We start from the raw sequence: 17884 nt of genomic DNA, 5'->3' as shown, positions 1-17884 counted from the left end.
TGAAGCAGGGTTAAAGATTTGACAAGTCAGCTGCATTGAGAAGTTGAACACATCTATTTGGGAGTGGATGCATGTTTACTCACTCTGTAGTGGAAGGCGATGAGCGCAGCGTGGAGATGCTGCCTTGCCTATTGTCATGCTGCAGTTTGGGTGAGGACGGCACTGAATCGCTCATCTCTTCCATCTCGTCATGAGCTGATTGGGATTTGGTTTTCTTCTTGCTGAACGCCTGCTTGAATGAACTGCGCAGCTGAAACATAGACAACACAAATGCAGATGTCAGAATTGCTACCCACTACCCTCCTCAATCACATCATGTAAGATACTGCTTCTGGGGGCATCACATCCTGCCAGATCAGGAACGTACTCCGTGCTGTTTCCAAGCAATGGTCACTGTCTGGTTTAGGTAAAGAAGAAGGCAAAAGGCAAGGCCGTAAGTACAGATGGACATGAGGAAGGGTGACAGGGAAAATAGGCTTTTTGATGGGCCTACAAATTGGGGTTGAACAGGCAATTAAAAAGCACAAGGACAGGGTAGGAAGGAAGGGAATGACGGGGCAGGGCAGGGTTGCCGCATCCATGCCGACGTTTCCAGAAAAATTAGAAGAGAAGTTGCTCTGAGAGGGGAAGAAGGGGGAATAAAGGGGAGAAAATGGCTCAGAGGAAGGGACATGGGGGAATTACCATAATACACATACAGAACACACTCCAGAAGCCACTAACCTGAGCCGGGATGGAATCAGCCACCTGAAGATGCAGAACACACCCAGTGTTAAGTCACACAACCACACACTCAAGCTCACTTCACACACCAACAGAAAACTCTGCTGCTACATTGTTTTAATGAGAACTTTGTTCAAATTAAAACATAGTTCCGGTTCCTTTCTGCATATATTCACAACATGGAAACATATTTTGAGTTGAGCTGTTAAAAGGGAGCTAATATGGTCATTTCCATGTCTGTGATTGAATCATGCTTTGAAGCATCTTTATTTTATGTACTCCCTTGGTTCAATATCTTTAAGCCCACTTTCTATACAGCCCAGTTTCTTCTGTTTGGTAAACTTCTGGAATCATGCAGAGCATAGCTGTACTTGGTGGTTCTTTGAAGCAGATCATCATTTAAAGACATCTGTGATTCTACAATTCTACAATTTCATTTAGCAGACACTTTTGTCCAAAGCGACGTACAACACAAGCAAGAATTCAGACTTAAGGAAAAACCCATAGTAAGCGCAAAAGTGCTGATCATGAGCTGGCGCCAGCCTGACACACGGAGAGAAAGGAAGAAAAAAAAAGACTGGACACAGTGTTCAGAAACCTGATGCCCCTGCATTTTGGTTACTGGGATAACTTTTACATATTGTATATTCACCTCCTTTTTTAAAACTTGAGCCATGTTTAGCATCATCTGAAACTGTAACATTACATATATGAGAGAAAATGATTTAAAAAAACCATTACAAGTCCAATTTTACCTTGAGATACATAAAAAAAGGTTACTGTCTTTTAAAATTTCATTTTGTCAAAATTTGGTTTCTAAATAAAAAAGCATCATGAGTGGAGTGCAGGTTCAGACGTGTTATGGTATTTGGATTTTAATTTTCATCACTTGGAGTAATTTCCCAGACTTTACACAGCTCCCTCTGGAGGACCCCCCCCCCCCCCCCCCCCCCATGCATTCAGGGGTCTGCTATCAGCCAGTGTCAAATCTGAACCTGAACTTGTCATCATGGCATAAACCTACTGGGAGCAAGTGCATGCCTAAGTTCGAAACACTTTCTCTCTGCAGACACACTGCAACCATAATCTGCAGCTTTTCTGCACACGCTTCACTCACATTTCAGTAACCTCATTCCAAGTTATCCTCTCTATCCGTGTGTGTGCTGAGGCAGTATTTATGCAAATGAATAATTAATTGTTGCTTAAATAAGGCGCTGATATGTATTCATGAGCCTGACTTGAATTTTGGGGGGTTTCATTGAACAAAGCAGGCTCAGTTGTCATACTCAGTGGTGAAATTTTAGGTTGTTTGCAGGCATTTTATTTCTAGGGTATGCATTTGCACTGCGGTAAAGAATGGAAACATGTTGTGTGCTCTTTGGCTGACAGAGAACTTCTAATATGTCCTCTTTCTGACTCAGGTGGCTACATCAAAATAGGCAGGTGCCGAGCTGTTATTGTCGTATGAAGCAAAGAACAACAACCAAACCTTTATCTCCCAGCCTGTGTATAGAAACATAAAATGCAAAGAGAAAAAGCTGAGACATGTGGCCTCTTTAAAACATTACTTGCCTTTACACTACTCTTTATTAAAAGTTTTTTAATCCACAACACATTGAATCACATTACTTGTTAAATGCACTCTTCTACCTTAAGTATTTCCATTCTAGCGGCAGGAGAAGTGGATATTAGAAGCATTATAAAGAGTGAGTGTATTATTAAACTTATTAGCTGCAATGCAACCGAAACCCACTGCACTATTTGCTGTTAATATGTCTATAAATTTGAACTATGAGCTCTATTTTGAAATTATCTTCCAGCTCGGGTGTGATGCTGCTTTGGTTGTGGTAGGATGAGATAATGCAAAGAGTTTCTCTTGTGGGAACAAATCTGTCCTCCCAAATTATGTCCCTCCATCTAGTACCAATGATACTGGTGGTCACCCCACTTCTTCCCACCCCACTTCTTCCCAACCTAATCTGCATGCTCGTTGCTGAATATTATTTCCACGTACATCTCAAGCAATTATTACAAGGTTGTTGACTCCTGTGTATACCCTCAACACCAGATGATAACTCAGACACCTAGCTGACACCATCTAAGTATTGTAGCCTAGCAATGGGGGTTTGAATGATGGCAGGCTCTGGTACTGTTAAGTATGGTTGAAGGATTTTGCAGATGACCAATGGAAATCTGATCCCTGGTTTGCACCCTCACATGCATTCAAACAAAAATGGTTTGGTTTGGAGTTTTCCATCCATCCATCAATCCATTTTCTACTGCTCATCGAATGCCCTTCTGAGCTCAATTTTAGATCAAGCTATGTAGAAGTAAATATATATATGACATACTACAGTTCTACTGTCAGCTGATTTTGTAGCTCTTATAACTGGTGCAACTGTACAGTAAGCTTTACAGGATTTCATACATCCCCCCAAAAAAACATTCTGTGAAAAGAAGCTATTTTATCTTCAGATGCAGGCATATTTAATAAACTTGAGCTTGCTCAAACGCCACTGCGCTTTTTGAACTTTGAGTCTTTAACCGCTGAATCCTCTTCACACAGCAATTAGACAAGTCTTTGAAACTCTGTATGACATGAGGACTCTGATTACGACTGAATCAATTTGCCTGTACATGAAGACACCTGTGTTGGGTCCTCAAAAGGCACCCTGTCATCCAATTGAATACCCTGTTGAAAATAATGTCCGACTAACATATTTTGTATATTTGTTGAAGGGACTTCCTGCAAGCCATTTATTCCTCATGAAAAGCAACAACTATGAGTTACAGTTTATTTGGATTATGGATGCATGATAATGTTGGCACATTGTCAGTATCAGGAGATATTGGTCATTGTTTTATCATACTGGCATTGGTATGATAGTGTTGCCCTTTACTTCTTCTTATGATGTGGAAATAATGCAGTAAATACTGTCATGATTTATGGGCCTTTTAAAGTGTTATGAAAAAAAGGAAAGGAAGTGTTACTTTCATGAACATCACAAGTTTGTTTATGCAGCTAATAAAGACATCTGTAAATAATGGTGTTTGATGGAAATTAGTTATAAAACATCAGAATATCAGATGGTTCCAGACTAATCAAAATCGAGTGCATAATAATATCATGAAAAATTGTACAATGCTCACTGCCATGTCAGCCCAGAGTAATGTTTTCAAATCAATACTTATATCTATTGTACACACAAAGCAGCAAATCCTGATATTTAAGAGTCTGGAGCCACTAAAAGTTCTTGCTGAAAAAAGATTGAAATAATTAATGGATTATCATAATAATTACTGATTATTTAATTTTGATCCACTAATTGATTAGCTGTTGAAGCTCTATTTTTTGATGCGTGTTTTATCCACCTACCCAGCTCTTCTTCTTCTTCTTTTTGTCCTCAGCATCCTTGCCCAGGCTGCCCATGCTGGAGTGACTGGCGGCACTGTTGATACTGGACATACTCTCTGAGGAGTGTTGCCGTCTAATCCGCAGGTCTGGAAGTAACAGACATAGCCCTCCTTACGTCACTGTAAAGATGAGCCCTTAAGAACCTACCTTTATGCACTACCTGTATTTCTAGCCAGTGAACCAAAAAGCTGGTTTCTCTTGTTTTTAATGATCAGCTCTGCTCGAATAAGCAGCTACTAGGAGGTTGAATTCAGGTTGTTTCCATGACTAATCAAGCTAACTAAGTATGACCAATACAGCACAAAAACTTCTGCCATGAGGGGTTTAAATCCCTGTGGGGCCAATCAGGCCAAAAACATGCATCCATTTATGGCACAGTAAGATATTTTTGGTGAAAAACACCAGAATATTACAGATAATTTGAGAGTTTTGGTCTAACTCCCTTTGCTGGTTCTTCGTTACCTTTGTGTAGGTGGTCTGGGCCATTGAGTGCCACCTGTATGGCTGTTTGGGCATCAGTGTTCTGGGTCTTCAGCATTTCTATCGTTTCTCTCAGTTCAGCCAACTCAGACTCCTGCGAGAGGAAGAATAGATGATGCACCAAAAACAACACACCATGCCCCTTTTTATTGAATTCTATAATGGCTTTCCCTGGAGGAGCTTGAGAGACAAAAAGTGGGAGAGTTACAAAATTGATTTTGCCCCCACTCCAACCCCACCTGCTTCGAATACAAAAATGCAGCAACACATCAGATAGACCGTGTCTCTCTCGCTGCCTTTCCCAAAAACCCATCGAGGGCTGCAGATAGGGTTTACACTTTAATTAAAAGTTGGGATGGCCTTGTTTGACAAAGACATCCCACTAGATCCAAGTCTGTTTTAATTTATTGAGGATTAAAAAGCTGCTAGGCCTCATCAACCCTGTGTGTGTGTGTGTGTGTGTGTGTGTGTGTGTGTGTGTGTGTGTGTGTGTGTGTGTGTGTGTGTGTGCCTGTGTGTGTGTATACACTGTAGCTTTGGATCAATGTATCAGAGCATTCTGAGGTTGAGTCCACCTGGAAAGAAGACCCAGGAGAAGTTAAGCACTTTTGAGTATTTTTGAAGGACACACTTGTTTTATATTTATTTCCTGGACCCTTTGGAATGTATTTTGGTCTGCCTGTAATGCAAAGTGGTTTGCTGTTTACAAAGTCAGACAATTGTAGTTAAGGTTAGCGGTGAAATATTTAAGCAACAGGGTTCATACGGTTATGAAAATCCTGGAAAAGTCATGGAATTTGAATACAGGAATATCATAGCTTGAAAAATGCTTGAAAAATAAATTAAGCCAGAACATTTCAGAAAGGTTGTAAAAGTTTGTTTCAGAAATATATTTCTTTGACTTTTTCATGGAAAAATCATGGAAATTTATTGGTAGAAAGATGTATGAATCCTAAAGCAATAACTAAAAGTCAAAAACCCTTGTGACACTGACAATGTTGGTAGCAAACCTTTTGCAAGCCAATAACTGAAGCTTAAAGACAAATACTATATCCATGAATCCACAGACCTCCTCATCGTTACCTTCCATTTTACAGGTCCAATATCAAACCTGAGTCTGTTACTAATCCTTTCACCTTTCTGTAATCCCTTTGCCACTGTGTTCATATACAGTGTGTTTCAAATTCAGGAAGACTAAGCCCATGTACCTTCTGCTCAGCTGTCATGGTGAGGCTCTGCAGGCGGCAGGTCATGTTACTGAGGCTCTTCTCAAATGCTGCAACCAGGTGAGCCTGCAGACACAGATGGAGGCACACACATACAGTCTTCAGCTTCTTTTGGAATGTGGAGGAATGATTCATTGACATCTTGTTTGGTTCAGGTGAACAACAATATTCTTGAGGAATCAGGACAGCTCTCAGATCAGGATGTCATATAGGATCTTAAACAAAGAGTGGTGCAGGATGACATGTTTTTGTAGTCACCCAGAAATTGCATAGTCATGAGATTAACAATTGTTATTAGATCTATGAGATTTACACATTTTATTTTGCAATATAACCTTCACAAATGAACCCCTCTTTTAGGATATCTGGAGCGTCAATTTGTTATGCTATGATCGCACAACATTGTCACCACAACTAACTTTGTGCTTCTTGTTTTTAGTGTATTGATTTTTAACTACCGTCACAACTTCTGTTGCACGCTCTGTGATCTTGTTTAGCTCACTTTGCAACCTTTGTTTTTAAGACATATAAAAAGCTTTGAAATTCACGTGGAGTATTTCCTGACACATTTGATCCTATATATTCGAACAAAACATGAAAATATTTCCAGTTGATGTGAACCCTAGAGCGTAATATCAGGCATTAAACCCACTCAATCCAGATTCAAAATGTAACTTATTTGTTGAGTTTAAGACTCATTTATCTGCCTCTCTGTGTCTTAATCCTTTATGATTTAATTATCATTTTCAATATCTATGAGTTTTTCTTTCGAAGAGATAGCTCACTCAGTAAGAAATTGATCTGCTGGTTGGTACGAACAGCTTTGTCGTGGGTTTTTGTATAAACCAAAGGGGAAAAGAGATTAAAAGAGTATTGATGCGGGCAATTTGTTCACCAGAACCCCTACTGAATCTCACTGTAAACCCCCGAAGAGACTTTCTCTACTCTTTAAAGAACTGCAGTTTCATTTTATTTGAGTTGGTCTTAGATTTGACAAACATTCTGAGCAAGCATGTTCAGACATAGAGCATTTATGCTTTGCTGGAAGTGTTTTGTATGATTCCAATGTTGCATTTTATTGCTGTACTGTAGTGCATCATCATGCATTTAAATATGCCTCCCCCCAAAAAACTCACACAACCAAGATAAGTATGTAATTCTCCTTTTCACAAAATAATAACATAGAATTTTGAGTCCAAATTCCATTCTCATACAGATAGTTAGATTATACAGGCTTCACTTGTATAGTGCCCTTTATACCTTAGCACCATGATTTCCAAACAGGGGTATATGTACCCTTCTGGGAATGTGCATCCAGTGGGTTTATGATCTTTTCCCTGGTCAGACAAAATAAGGTCCTTTAGCCCAACCTGCCAAAATATGGATACATGGTTGAAACAATCTTGCCCTGACAGAGCTAGCATTAATGTTAGCGGTGCTAGCCTCACCACTTGCAGTACTGTTCTTCCTGAACCTTGCTGTCCCACTAAAATGGAGGCACAAAGCTACAAAGAAAGGTTCCCCTCCCTGATTTCATCCTTCCCCTGAAAATACAGGGGTAACATGCTGAAGGGTGGTAAATGTTAATGTCACACCATCTGTTCTGCTCAACCTGTGGTCTATGTGTGAGTCACTTATGCATGGATTGATAAGTATTTCATGTCTAGTGAAGACTTATGTTTACGACTGTGTGTGCTTGTGTCTCTCTGTGTGCGTATGTGTGTGTGTGCGTGTGTGTTTGCACTGTAAGCTTATCTTCTCAGCCTAGGATAGAAACTGAGACACCTGTCAGGCCTCGTGAGTCTGGAAAGGTGGGCACTATGCCCAGACATATCATACAACAAACACGTTCACATACAAACATACATACACACAGTAAGCAGTACCCTGTGCTGCTGTACTCCTCTGTGTCCCTGGCTGAATCAGCAAAGGTCTTGACCTTTAGAAATGCCAATTGTTCCAACACATCTCTCCAACTCAACATCTCTTTCCAACTCCACCTGTGATTTCCAACGCAGCACCGCCCTGTCCACCTGTCAACCATGAAGGTGGCGTTGATCATGCTGAGAGATGCTGAACCATCTGTCTTACTCCTGGGACCAGTCTTTAGTAGCTATAACTAACAAATGATCCTTCATTTTTCAGACACTTGTCCTGATCCTGGGGTCTGGGGCAGAAGTTGACAGGTGGCCAAAACACTGAATTGAGCAAACCGAAGTCATTGGTGTTAGTGCTGCCCAGTGCCATCATTAAAGCTGTGGGTGACATCACACAGACGGCATACGGTGGGGGAAAACACAGTTGGCTTAGAGTAACCAAAGCTAGCACATATTATTGGGTTAAGTTCAACACCACAGCAAGAGAGTAAAGAAATGAACAGAAGAAAGGAAGGAGAAGAATACGTCTGAGTGCATATTTATGGGTTTACAAATGAATGCATACCTACCTACCTACAGGAACTGCGATAACTAAACAATGTCTCTGTTAGTTCTCCCATGTGGTGCAGTGTGCATCTAGTTGTGAACCATGGGTGGCCAGCACTTGAGGAGATGCTGAGGCTGATATTTCCAGAGTTACTCTCCCCACTGGGAGGATGAGATGAGCTTATCGCACCAACAACCCACCCTGCTGTCATATAAGTACAGTGTGATGTAGCTCCAGCACAGCCAGAGATGGCTTTACCAGGAGAGAAGGAGCTGTGAAGCACCATATGGGCTTCTGTTGTGCAAGTGTTTGAGTATGGTTCACCACACTAAAATATGAGACAGGCAGTGATTTCCCTTGCTCTTATGATGTCCAGTGTGTATCATTAGCAGATATTGAGAGACACTATCTGATATACAGATATGCTGGCTAATGTCATAGCTGCCTATTCTATTGTTCTTTGTACCACAAATACACACTTGTGTACTTCTTCATTAAAGCAGCAAAATGTAATATCTGCAACAACTGGCAATTACAGGAGGCAGAGTCAGTATTCTGTTGATGTTGGGGCAGTGAAGGCACCACACTGGTCTCATAGAAAAGGAATGGTATTTGAAGGAGAAAAAAACTTTGACATGCAACTGAAAAGTATGGAAACCTCTTTTCAGATAAGCTGAAATTTTAGTTTTACTGTTGAGATCCCTCATCACGCTGCCGTGTGACAGTCAGACTTAAACTGTAGTTGGTGTTGCTGTCTGATCAAAGTCAACCATATATCAGTGGTCTGTGCACATAATCTAGTCGGTAAAAAAACAAATTTGTTTGCTCAAGACATCTATTTGTGATTATCTAAAAGGCAAAATACACTTTTTGTTTAAGTATCACTTTATACTCTGAAACCCACAAGTGTCTGAGTGGGGACGCTATTGCTCCTTGGAAGCTAAGTTATAAATTACTAGGTGACGATCGAAATGAAGCTTTATGCAAGATCTGTAGACCTTAAGATGTCCGACTGTCCGAAACTCTCAACAAACTCACCTCTTCCTTTTCCATTTGTAAAGTTTGCTTGCTGTTCCAGCTTTGCACAACTTTGTGATCAAAGCGTCAGACCGAAGCGAAGACCCTGTCGGCCTCCACGGTTGATCAAGCGCTTGGCATTGAAGGTGGGGCAAGCGGGTGCGGGTGAGTTGGTGTAACCAGGTCAGACGCTGGAGTTTGTCAATCTATGTGCATCTCAGCACAAAGGCAGCTTCGTCTAGGGGTTGGAGGTCTATGTATCTCTCCCTCTCTCACCCACGCATGACGCGGTGGAGTCAGGATTAATTTATCCTCATCTCCCTGCTCACTCTCCTGGCCCGTCTATCTACTTGATACTCTCTGCTTGGCTGAATTTGGAAGAGGCTCTTGTTCTCATTGACACCCTACTGCCTGAGACAAAAGCAACAAGACAATCCTGTCTGCACGGCTGACACACAAACACACACAAGAAAACATCTCGTTTATAAACAATTTCACACACACACACACACGCGCGCGCCAGAATCAAACAAGCACACAAGTCAAAGCCTAAAAACACACACACACACACACACACACACACACACACACACACACACACACACACACACACAGTGTCTTCAAACACAAAGAAAAGGATTTAGTGGATGTCTTAAAGATTTATATTCCTTCCAGAGCTTCAATAGGCAACGCTTCACATAAAAGCTCACTGACAGTAGGTTATCATGCAAATGACCCAGCTGTTTTGACAGTGTCTTTTGAAGTAAACAAACTCACATTGGCAGCCAGCTGAGATGTAAGGGTTGCCACCTTCTCTTGAGAGGCGTCCAGCTCTCGACGCAGCTTCCTGATTTGCTGTTTTAGAAAGACAATACAGAGGTTAATGAATGTTCAGGTTTCTTGAAAAACAACAACAACACAACACTTAAATAAGCTAATAGTGATTTTAAATGCAAATAGGTGTTGAACTTGCAACTCCCACTTAGATGTAAAAACTGTTCTGGTACATAGAAACACTGTGGAAAAACACTGGGGTGAAGTGTGAACATCAAGTGTGGGGGATTACCGTAGAATTTAGGACTGTTTGGCCCTTGATTGAAAAGAGAAAAGTAAAAATTAACACTATGTTGCATGCCTCCATCAAACAGGATGAGGCTGGAGAGGCAGATGTTATCACAAGACACAGTAGCACTGGATTAGGTATGGTTAGAAGATGAGGAGCAAAAGCAAACTATAAGTGTCCCTGACCTGGATCAAATAGTATTTGCAAATACTAAATTATTTTATAAGAAGCAAAAAGCAAGATAGTATTTTTTTTCCACGTGAAGCTTGTAGCTACAAATGCTAAAATCTGACGAGTAGCGTTCCCCAAGGAGGTCATGTTTTAAGTGTTGTTTTTCCATTTGACTGGATTATACAAAAACAATAAGGCGGATTTTCCCCAAACTTTGTGGAGGGCTTCATCATGGGCCGAGGCAGAAGATATTCAATTCAGTTTTGTCACCTGATGGCCACAGGTAATTCCTGTACTCCTCAAAGTTGGTCATCCTGATCCATCTCAAATCTGGTTAGAAACACCTTTAGACCTTGGGGATGGATTATTGTGAAGACTTAGAGCTTTTTTTTTAAAAGCAGTGTTATTATGGTGATGCTGGTAATTTTTGTATTTTGCAGCAGAACACAAACTGCTGTAACTAAACTCCAAATGGTCAGTTCTTTGAGGAGAGTCCCAGCCTGCGGACATCTACAAACTGAAATTTAGGTCATAGTCAGAGCACAACCTAGTTGTTACAGGAAATAAAGAGTGGATTTTCTTAAGACTCCATCCTTACAAAATATTTGTATGAAGAGGAATTTTGAAGATATTTGCACAGTTGTTAAATGACAGGGACTAGTTTCCCTCTCTATACCAAAATGTCTTCTCAACTGGCAGCTTTGACATTCCTATCATTTTATTCCAACTCAGTTAAAAATGATACAAAGCATAAATCAGGTCTCTTGTTTTCCTTTCATCAGTTTGCTTCTCTCTCTTCTTATATACCAACTCTGCTCAGGCAATTTACAACAACATCAATATTATAAGAAATGTCTCATGTACTTGACATCAAAATCAAGTCATGCCTAGGTCGCCTGCCACACCATCTAAGGTTGTAACTCATATCAGCAATATTTCTGCATTCTTAATGTTACTCTTCACATCTTTCCTTGAAGTAAAACATCAGATGCGTGTGTCAGTAATGAGGTTCCGGACTGGGTCACTCGTTGTATTATACACTGACTTTAATCTGTGATTGTCAGAATGCACTGAGAGGAAATTTATGAAATACTTAACTCCACCAAGTTCACACGAGTTGAAATAATTGTTAATGTATTTGCCATTACTATTTGATCCAAACTTTCATAGTTTAGAGCTTTAAGCACAAATAAAACAAGGACGGACAGAAAAGGAGGCAGACTGCAACCTAAAACCGGAAAATCAAAGAATAATCAGTGATAAACTGAACAGGATTGCTGAATGGAGCCGAACTTCAGGCTGAGGCATGCATTACATCTGAATTGTGAGAAAATTATATAATCTGTGTAGCACAGTATGAATGTGTGTTTATTTATGATCAAGATGAAAGAGGTGGAAAAGGTATGCATAATAAAAGCATTGCAACATAGGGTTAACCTGCTTAATTATGGAGATTGATAACACTTCATCATCACATTTTGTGTTGCCTTTATGTAGCTATTTATTATCGTTTCAATGGATAATCAACAGAAGTCAAGTAAAGTTAAATTGAGATGAACAAATATCACTGTTTTGCTTTGACTTTAAATATGGTTGCAAATAGACAGAGACACATCAACACAGACCAACATTAACACAGACCAACATACAAAAAGAAACAGACGTGCATTTGACCTGAAGCTTATTGGATTTTATCCCACACACAGCAAACTTATGGTAAGAAATGATCTTGGAGATGCCCATGGGCAAGGCATTTAACCCATCCATGCGGAGTTGATCAGTGGCCAACAGAGCGGCACTGAGCAGCTTCTGGCTGTGAATGTCTTTAACTATGTAACTGTGATGCAAGGTGGCGTACAGAGACATACACATGCAGTCAAGCAGAGAGATATGATGCTATCCTCTTACCTCGGAGTGTGCTTTCTCCTCTGTCTGTAATGAAAATTTAAAAAAAAAGAAAAGATTATTTTCTGTGTAACTGAGAAGCACTGAAATGCCAAAGATAAAAAAGAAATGATGGAAGAGTGAACACAGACTGAACTTTAATTACGATTTGATAAAAGTGAGGGAAAATGTCACAGCACTGGCGTGGATCGAATCAGGCAGAGAGCTAAATGGAAAATAGTTTATGGAAACGAAAAACACACACACAAGATTTTGACTGCAGAGAAAACTTTGTCAACAAAACTGTCTCTGCTGCTCATCCATGCCTCTCCTCTTGCAAGTGCAATTGGAAACAGGCTGTGGTGGCCAGTAATCGATTCCTCTCCCTAAAAGTAATGTGCTGCCTCACTGAACATGATGACTGGAGTGTTGCCTGTTAGAAATCCAGATTCTTATTTGCCTCATTTTTTCAGAAGTATGAAACATTGGAACGTTATTTTTCTATCTCTATAAATGCAAAGGGGAAAAATTGTGAATAAGTGGGAAGTCAGGTAAGCTGAAACTGATGAACTATTTTCCAATTCAGAATAGTTTTGCCCTTCTGAACTGGAACAGTTTTGAATGTAAAAGAGCAACACCAGTGTCAAACAAGGCATTGCAGATGTAAGAATTAATCATACGTTTATATAGCCTTAGACAAGTGATTGGTACAGGAATGAGTCCAAAACCCTGAATTAGGTTAGCATTGTTGAATGTCTGGTTCACTTGTATGAAAGTCAATATTTAAAAAAAAAAAAAATAAAAAAAATCTGTTAGCATTTTTTTTGCGTTGCACTTCTTGCAATTGCATTCACATTTTCAAATTGACTCATCACCTTTTTTTCATCGCAGAGGTTATTTTCTGCATTGACTGAAAATCCAAAGGAACAATCCAACTGGCCTCTGGTTGAGGGAACCTATGCTGATGCAGTCGTCCAAATTGTACAACAAAATATTTCATCCCTGCGGCAGACTATAACTTCAACTCAGGGCTGGACAACAATCAAGTTTCTTATTCCTTCCAATGATTCCTACTTAAGTGCATGCTACTGTTTGCATAAACAATACCTGAGTTTATGAAGACAAGCTGTCCAACTACTTACCGCTGAGTACAGTGAAGACGTGCTGGAGACCAGAGACAATGAAGAGCCATGAACTATAAACATTGAGAGAGTCATGAGAGATTCAGAACTGGAGGTTTCAGATAACATTTAAAAGAAAATACCTTTTGTATTTGATTTATAACTCAACCTCTTGCATAGCACTTGTTAGAGATACAAACTCATTGAGATTATGTAGGTTGTGAACAGTTTTATGAGTGCAGTTTAAAAAACATGATTTGCCCCATTAAAAAGCTGACCTCTATGTGGATGTATTCCCAGTCTCTTAAACAAACCCACATAAAAGGCTCCCAAACAGAGAGTGCTCATTAAAACTGGTATTAGAGCGCTTGATGACTGATGGGACATACATTGCTTCTAATGGCTTTTTCATAGGAAAGCTGGGTGATATTTTTTTAAATAGCACAAGTTAGTGAGTGTGTCCTACCTTCATCAGTACTGTCCCTGAAGGAGCCTGAGCGGCTAATGGCCCGGGGTCGATCCTCCAGGGATGTTGCACTGCCCCCCAGTGGGTGACCTTCTCCATACAGGTCAAAAGAGTCCTGGGCAGGGATGCTGTTGGAGCGACTCATGCTGCTGCTCCCTGGTGGCAAGTTGTACTGGCTGATGTTGGTCGGGCTCACTGCACAGATAATGGAATGACAGACTATAACATCATTTTTAATATTAGATTATTTTTTGCTATGCTTCTGTAAAATGCACCAGTGATTGATTATCCTTTCATTAGTGCATCACAAGGACCAATAATTCAATAGAAATACTTTACAAAATGAAGGGCGTCACAATGATCAAAAATCCACAAGTATTACACGTATTTTTTATAAATGAATATATTCTGCATTTCAATTTTGGCCCTGACAAGCATTTACAATATTAAGATCCAAAGAGATTTTGGTAAATATGTGACTTGATGACTACATAAAATTTAGCAGTCAAATCTTTTTTATTTTCCATCATTCAGAACACTTGTCACTGATGAAAGACAATGATGGCTATAAAAATCCAATATATGAGTCAAAATAACAAACAGAGTAACAGAGTATCTCAGTATCTCAGGCCATAATTATACAGGAAGTAACAATGTCTGCCTCCATCTTTGTTTCAAAAAACCTATGATTGAGCTTGTTCAGCAATGCAAAATGTCTTCCTCCTTTAATTCCTGGAAGACTAGACACTGCAAGGGTATACCGTTGCCTTCCACTGGTTACTCAAAGCTCTCCATTTCATAAGATAAATCCATACGTGGAGTCAAAGGGCAGGGGTGTATTTAATCGTGTTAATTTTTTTCAAACTGTTCTTTTTACTACAGTCAATTAATCACATTTTTTTTCATTTCACAAACCCGATTTAAAACACAAAGGAGTAGTTGCTGGGTCAAATTGACATTCTAGTTAAGGAACCAAATATTGAAATTATTTTCACACATTTTATTTTGCATTTTTTATTTGTTTATTCATTTTATTTATTTATTCATTTCTATAGAAAGTGCATATATGGGACAGTTTGGCTTTAAATGCCTTCGTATTTGTATTCTTCTTTTGTCTGTCTGTGTTAGGGTACGTAATATTTGAATTGAGGCCCTTGTGTTTGTATGTAGCTTGAAACTTCGAATTTTTTGGAAATTTCCAATTGCATCATGCTGTTGTTTGAGCAGTGATCCCTCACTGAGCACAACAATTGAAACAGAGGATACTCACCTCACAGAAAATTATATTACTGCATCAATTTTTCAATATTATATACATCCAAAATGTAGCACATACTCCTGGCAAAAAAGTTTTATAGACGTACACAGGTTGGAGTAATGGTATTTTCCAGTGCTGGTGCAGGATGCTCCAGGAGGAGACAATGGAGACTGGCTCCCAGTGTCCTGAAGCCCCCCTGTTGAATGGGACCTCAACCACTCCTTTCCCTCTTCATGGGATGTCTGTCGGGAGGATGGAGGATACCTGAAATCCACAAAGATACTATAAACTCTAGGCTTAAGCAGTTTTCAGAAAACATACTACTTTAAGAGGCATGGGAAGGAGCACAGTTCTTTGGTGATGAAATGAGTATGGAGCTAAAGCAGAGGCATTGGAGTACATAGCAAAAAAGCACACAGCCACACCACACAAGAGTTGACATACATGCATCTTCAAATCATATACAGTATGCACATGCTGCTCTGGATTCATAGACGTCTGACACACTGCTGTTCATCTCTTCTCGTCCTGGCTCCACAGTGGCTTGGCAGCAGAAATCCCCCTTATCACACGCGTGACAATCGGCCATATTTAATCCCCCGAGGATGATAATTGAGTTTGCGCTCATCCCTTTTCAACGCCGTCTTCCTTCCAACACCCCCATTACTACGCTTGTCACATCTGACCTCGCTCCAGTCCCCTTCGCCTGGGCGTCATATGCTCTGACTCAGGATTGGTGGTCTAAAGAGAGTCTTGGATTTGTCCCTCACTGGAGTTCAAATGGAACAAGTGATATATCAAAGGGTCTGTGTTTGACTCATGAAACCAACAAGCTCATTCATATCACTAGAGTGGGTTGTTATTATTCTAAGTTACTCTTGTAGGAAATCTAAAGATGTAATGAGAAATATAATATCTTGTTTGCGGTATACACCAACAACAAGTGTTGTAAGGGATAAAACAGTTGTTGCTTTAAGACTGAAAAGAGGCTAACCCTCAAATGCATAGAAATACAATGTGAGACGAGCATCCGATCTCTCTGCTTCTCACCAGAAGCAAAGGGTATCTACATTCTTGTCTTATCTTGTCTGGGATGAAAATGAGTACATCTATTTCCCAAAAAGTTGGTGTGTTCTTTTAAAGAATCAAGGAGGAACATGTGCAGTTTGCTAAATTTCAGTGCGTGAGATGAACTTTTGAGTAAAACATACACACATACAGGCAGTCGTGCAAACACTATAAGGCTGCATTCCTATTGCATCTTATTTTTCAAGTCAAGTGAAAGACGATCAGAAAATCCAAAAGAATCAAATCGAGTTTGAGGACGTTGGGAAGGTAAATTCTAGGGGCAAATGAAGTGTCACAAATAGGTAAAAGAACATAAAAGTGAGATGATGAAATTGGAATACTGACAGTAAAAAATATTACTCTTCAGTGTGAATGCAGCGTTACTAGTAAACATGGAGCCATACCATGCCACATCAACCAAAATGGAAAACAAACATGGTAGACTCCAAATAATTAACTTCATGCAGATGTATAATTGTGATCTAAAGATAATTTAAATAATGTATAAAGAAAAACAAATGAGAAACAGATCTGGCTCCAGATGTTGTACCTCAGTCTCTTTTTGGGAAGCGTGTTTCTGTCAAGAGGCATGCTGTTAAGACACAAGGAGGATGAGTGAATTAGATGGACATTTGTTTTTGTGGTACACAAGAAAAGACTTCACATGTTACATAACTGACGTTTGACGCACACACACACACACACACACACACACACACACACACACACACACAAACGTACGCAGACAAACATACTCAATGAGGAAAACATTAAATGATGCATCACAGTACGAGAGAAAGTACATGTAAAACTCAGGAAATATTTTAATCAATTGTTTCATTTTTGAGACGTAGTGCAACACTAGTGAGGGCATGGTGCCATGTTTATTTCTATTCTCTTTAATATGTTACATGTACACTGTGCGGAGAAAACAATGGACACACTTTAATAAAGACTTCTCATGGGAACGAGCGTCGGAATTTATCTGAATTACCTTTTTTACTTTATTTTTACTCTTACAGTCAGTGTCTTTTAACCCTTTTCCTTTTGCCTGAGTTCATTCCTGTGTTTACTGCACTTCAAGCACCTTCTTTGGTGCGGCTAAGCAGTCTGTAAATGCACTATAGAAATAAAATTGACTTGACTTGACTTAAATTTGTGGAGATACTTGTCTGGCATGGTGGTGGATCCTTGCTAGTGGTAAAGGACTGTCATTAAACCCCATAAACACTGTTAGCAGGTTCAGTGTATAGCGGTGAAAGGAACTATTTCTCCTTAGCTAAATTTGGTGATATATTTTGAGGAAACTGCCTCTATGACTGCTTCACATCTACACTGTCTAAATTAAATTATATCATGTAAATGTATTCTTTTTTTTTAAAGGTTTTGATTTGATAATGCCATACCAATGCCAGGAAAAAAAAATTAAAGAAGACTGTGGGCTGGTAACTTTATAATAATGATAATTAGGGTTCAGTGACAATCATTAAAGTACTCATAAATAGATGGAGTGAAAAATGTGCATTAGAAAAGTTTGCATGCTTATCTCCCTGAGAATGCAAAATCTT

At 39.6% G+C, this 17884-nt stretch overlaps 1 protein-coding gene across 8 annotated transcripts in view; it reads right to left on the bottom strand.

Moving 5' to 3' along the window:
* The window catches only part of nav3 (neuron navigator 3), a 198400-nt gene that overhangs the window by 13128 nt on the left and 167388 nt on the right, over window positions 1–17884 (bottom strand). For 5 of the 8 annotated variants that reach the window (XM_086200982.1, XM_086200974.1, XM_086200980.1 and 2 more), the window contains 12 exons: window positions 16867–16908; window positions 15355–15512; window positions 13991–14185; window positions 13546–13598; window positions 12428–12451; window positions 10352–10375; window positions 10063–10140; window positions 5827–5910; window positions 4601–4712; window positions 4100–4224; window positions 724–747; window positions 84–250 (listed from right to left, as the gene is read on the bottom strand). In XM_086200982.1, the coding sequence (XP_086057108.1) occupies window positions 84–250; window positions 724–747; window positions 4100–4224; window positions 4601–4712; window positions 5827–5910; window positions 10063–10140; window positions 10352–10375; window positions 12428–12451; window positions 13546–13598; window positions 13991–14185; window positions 15355–15512; window positions 16867–16908 (1086 nt within the window). The remainder of the gene's footprint in view (window positions 1–83; window positions 251–723; window positions 748–4099; window positions 4225–4600; window positions 4713–5826; window positions 5911–10062; window positions 10141–10351; window positions 10376–12427; window positions 12452–13545; window positions 13599–13990; window positions 14186–15354; window positions 15513–16866; window positions 16909–17884) is intronic. The other 3 variants (XM_086200975.1, XM_086200976.1, XM_086200981.1) reach the window with 3 other exon arrangements.

The sequence above is a fragment of the Aulostomus chinensis genome, chromosome 4 (assembly GCF_037954235.1).
Source record: "Aulostomus chinensis isolate RoL2024-O1b breed Wild chromosome 4, RoL_Achi_v1.0, whole genome shotgun sequence".
Lineage (NCBI taxonomy): Eukaryota > Metazoa > Chordata > Actinopteri > Syngnathiformes > Aulostomidae > Aulostomus > Aulostomus chinensis.
The sequence above is the reverse complement of the archived record's forward strand: the minus strand, read 5'-3'. Positions and strand labels throughout refer to the sequence as shown.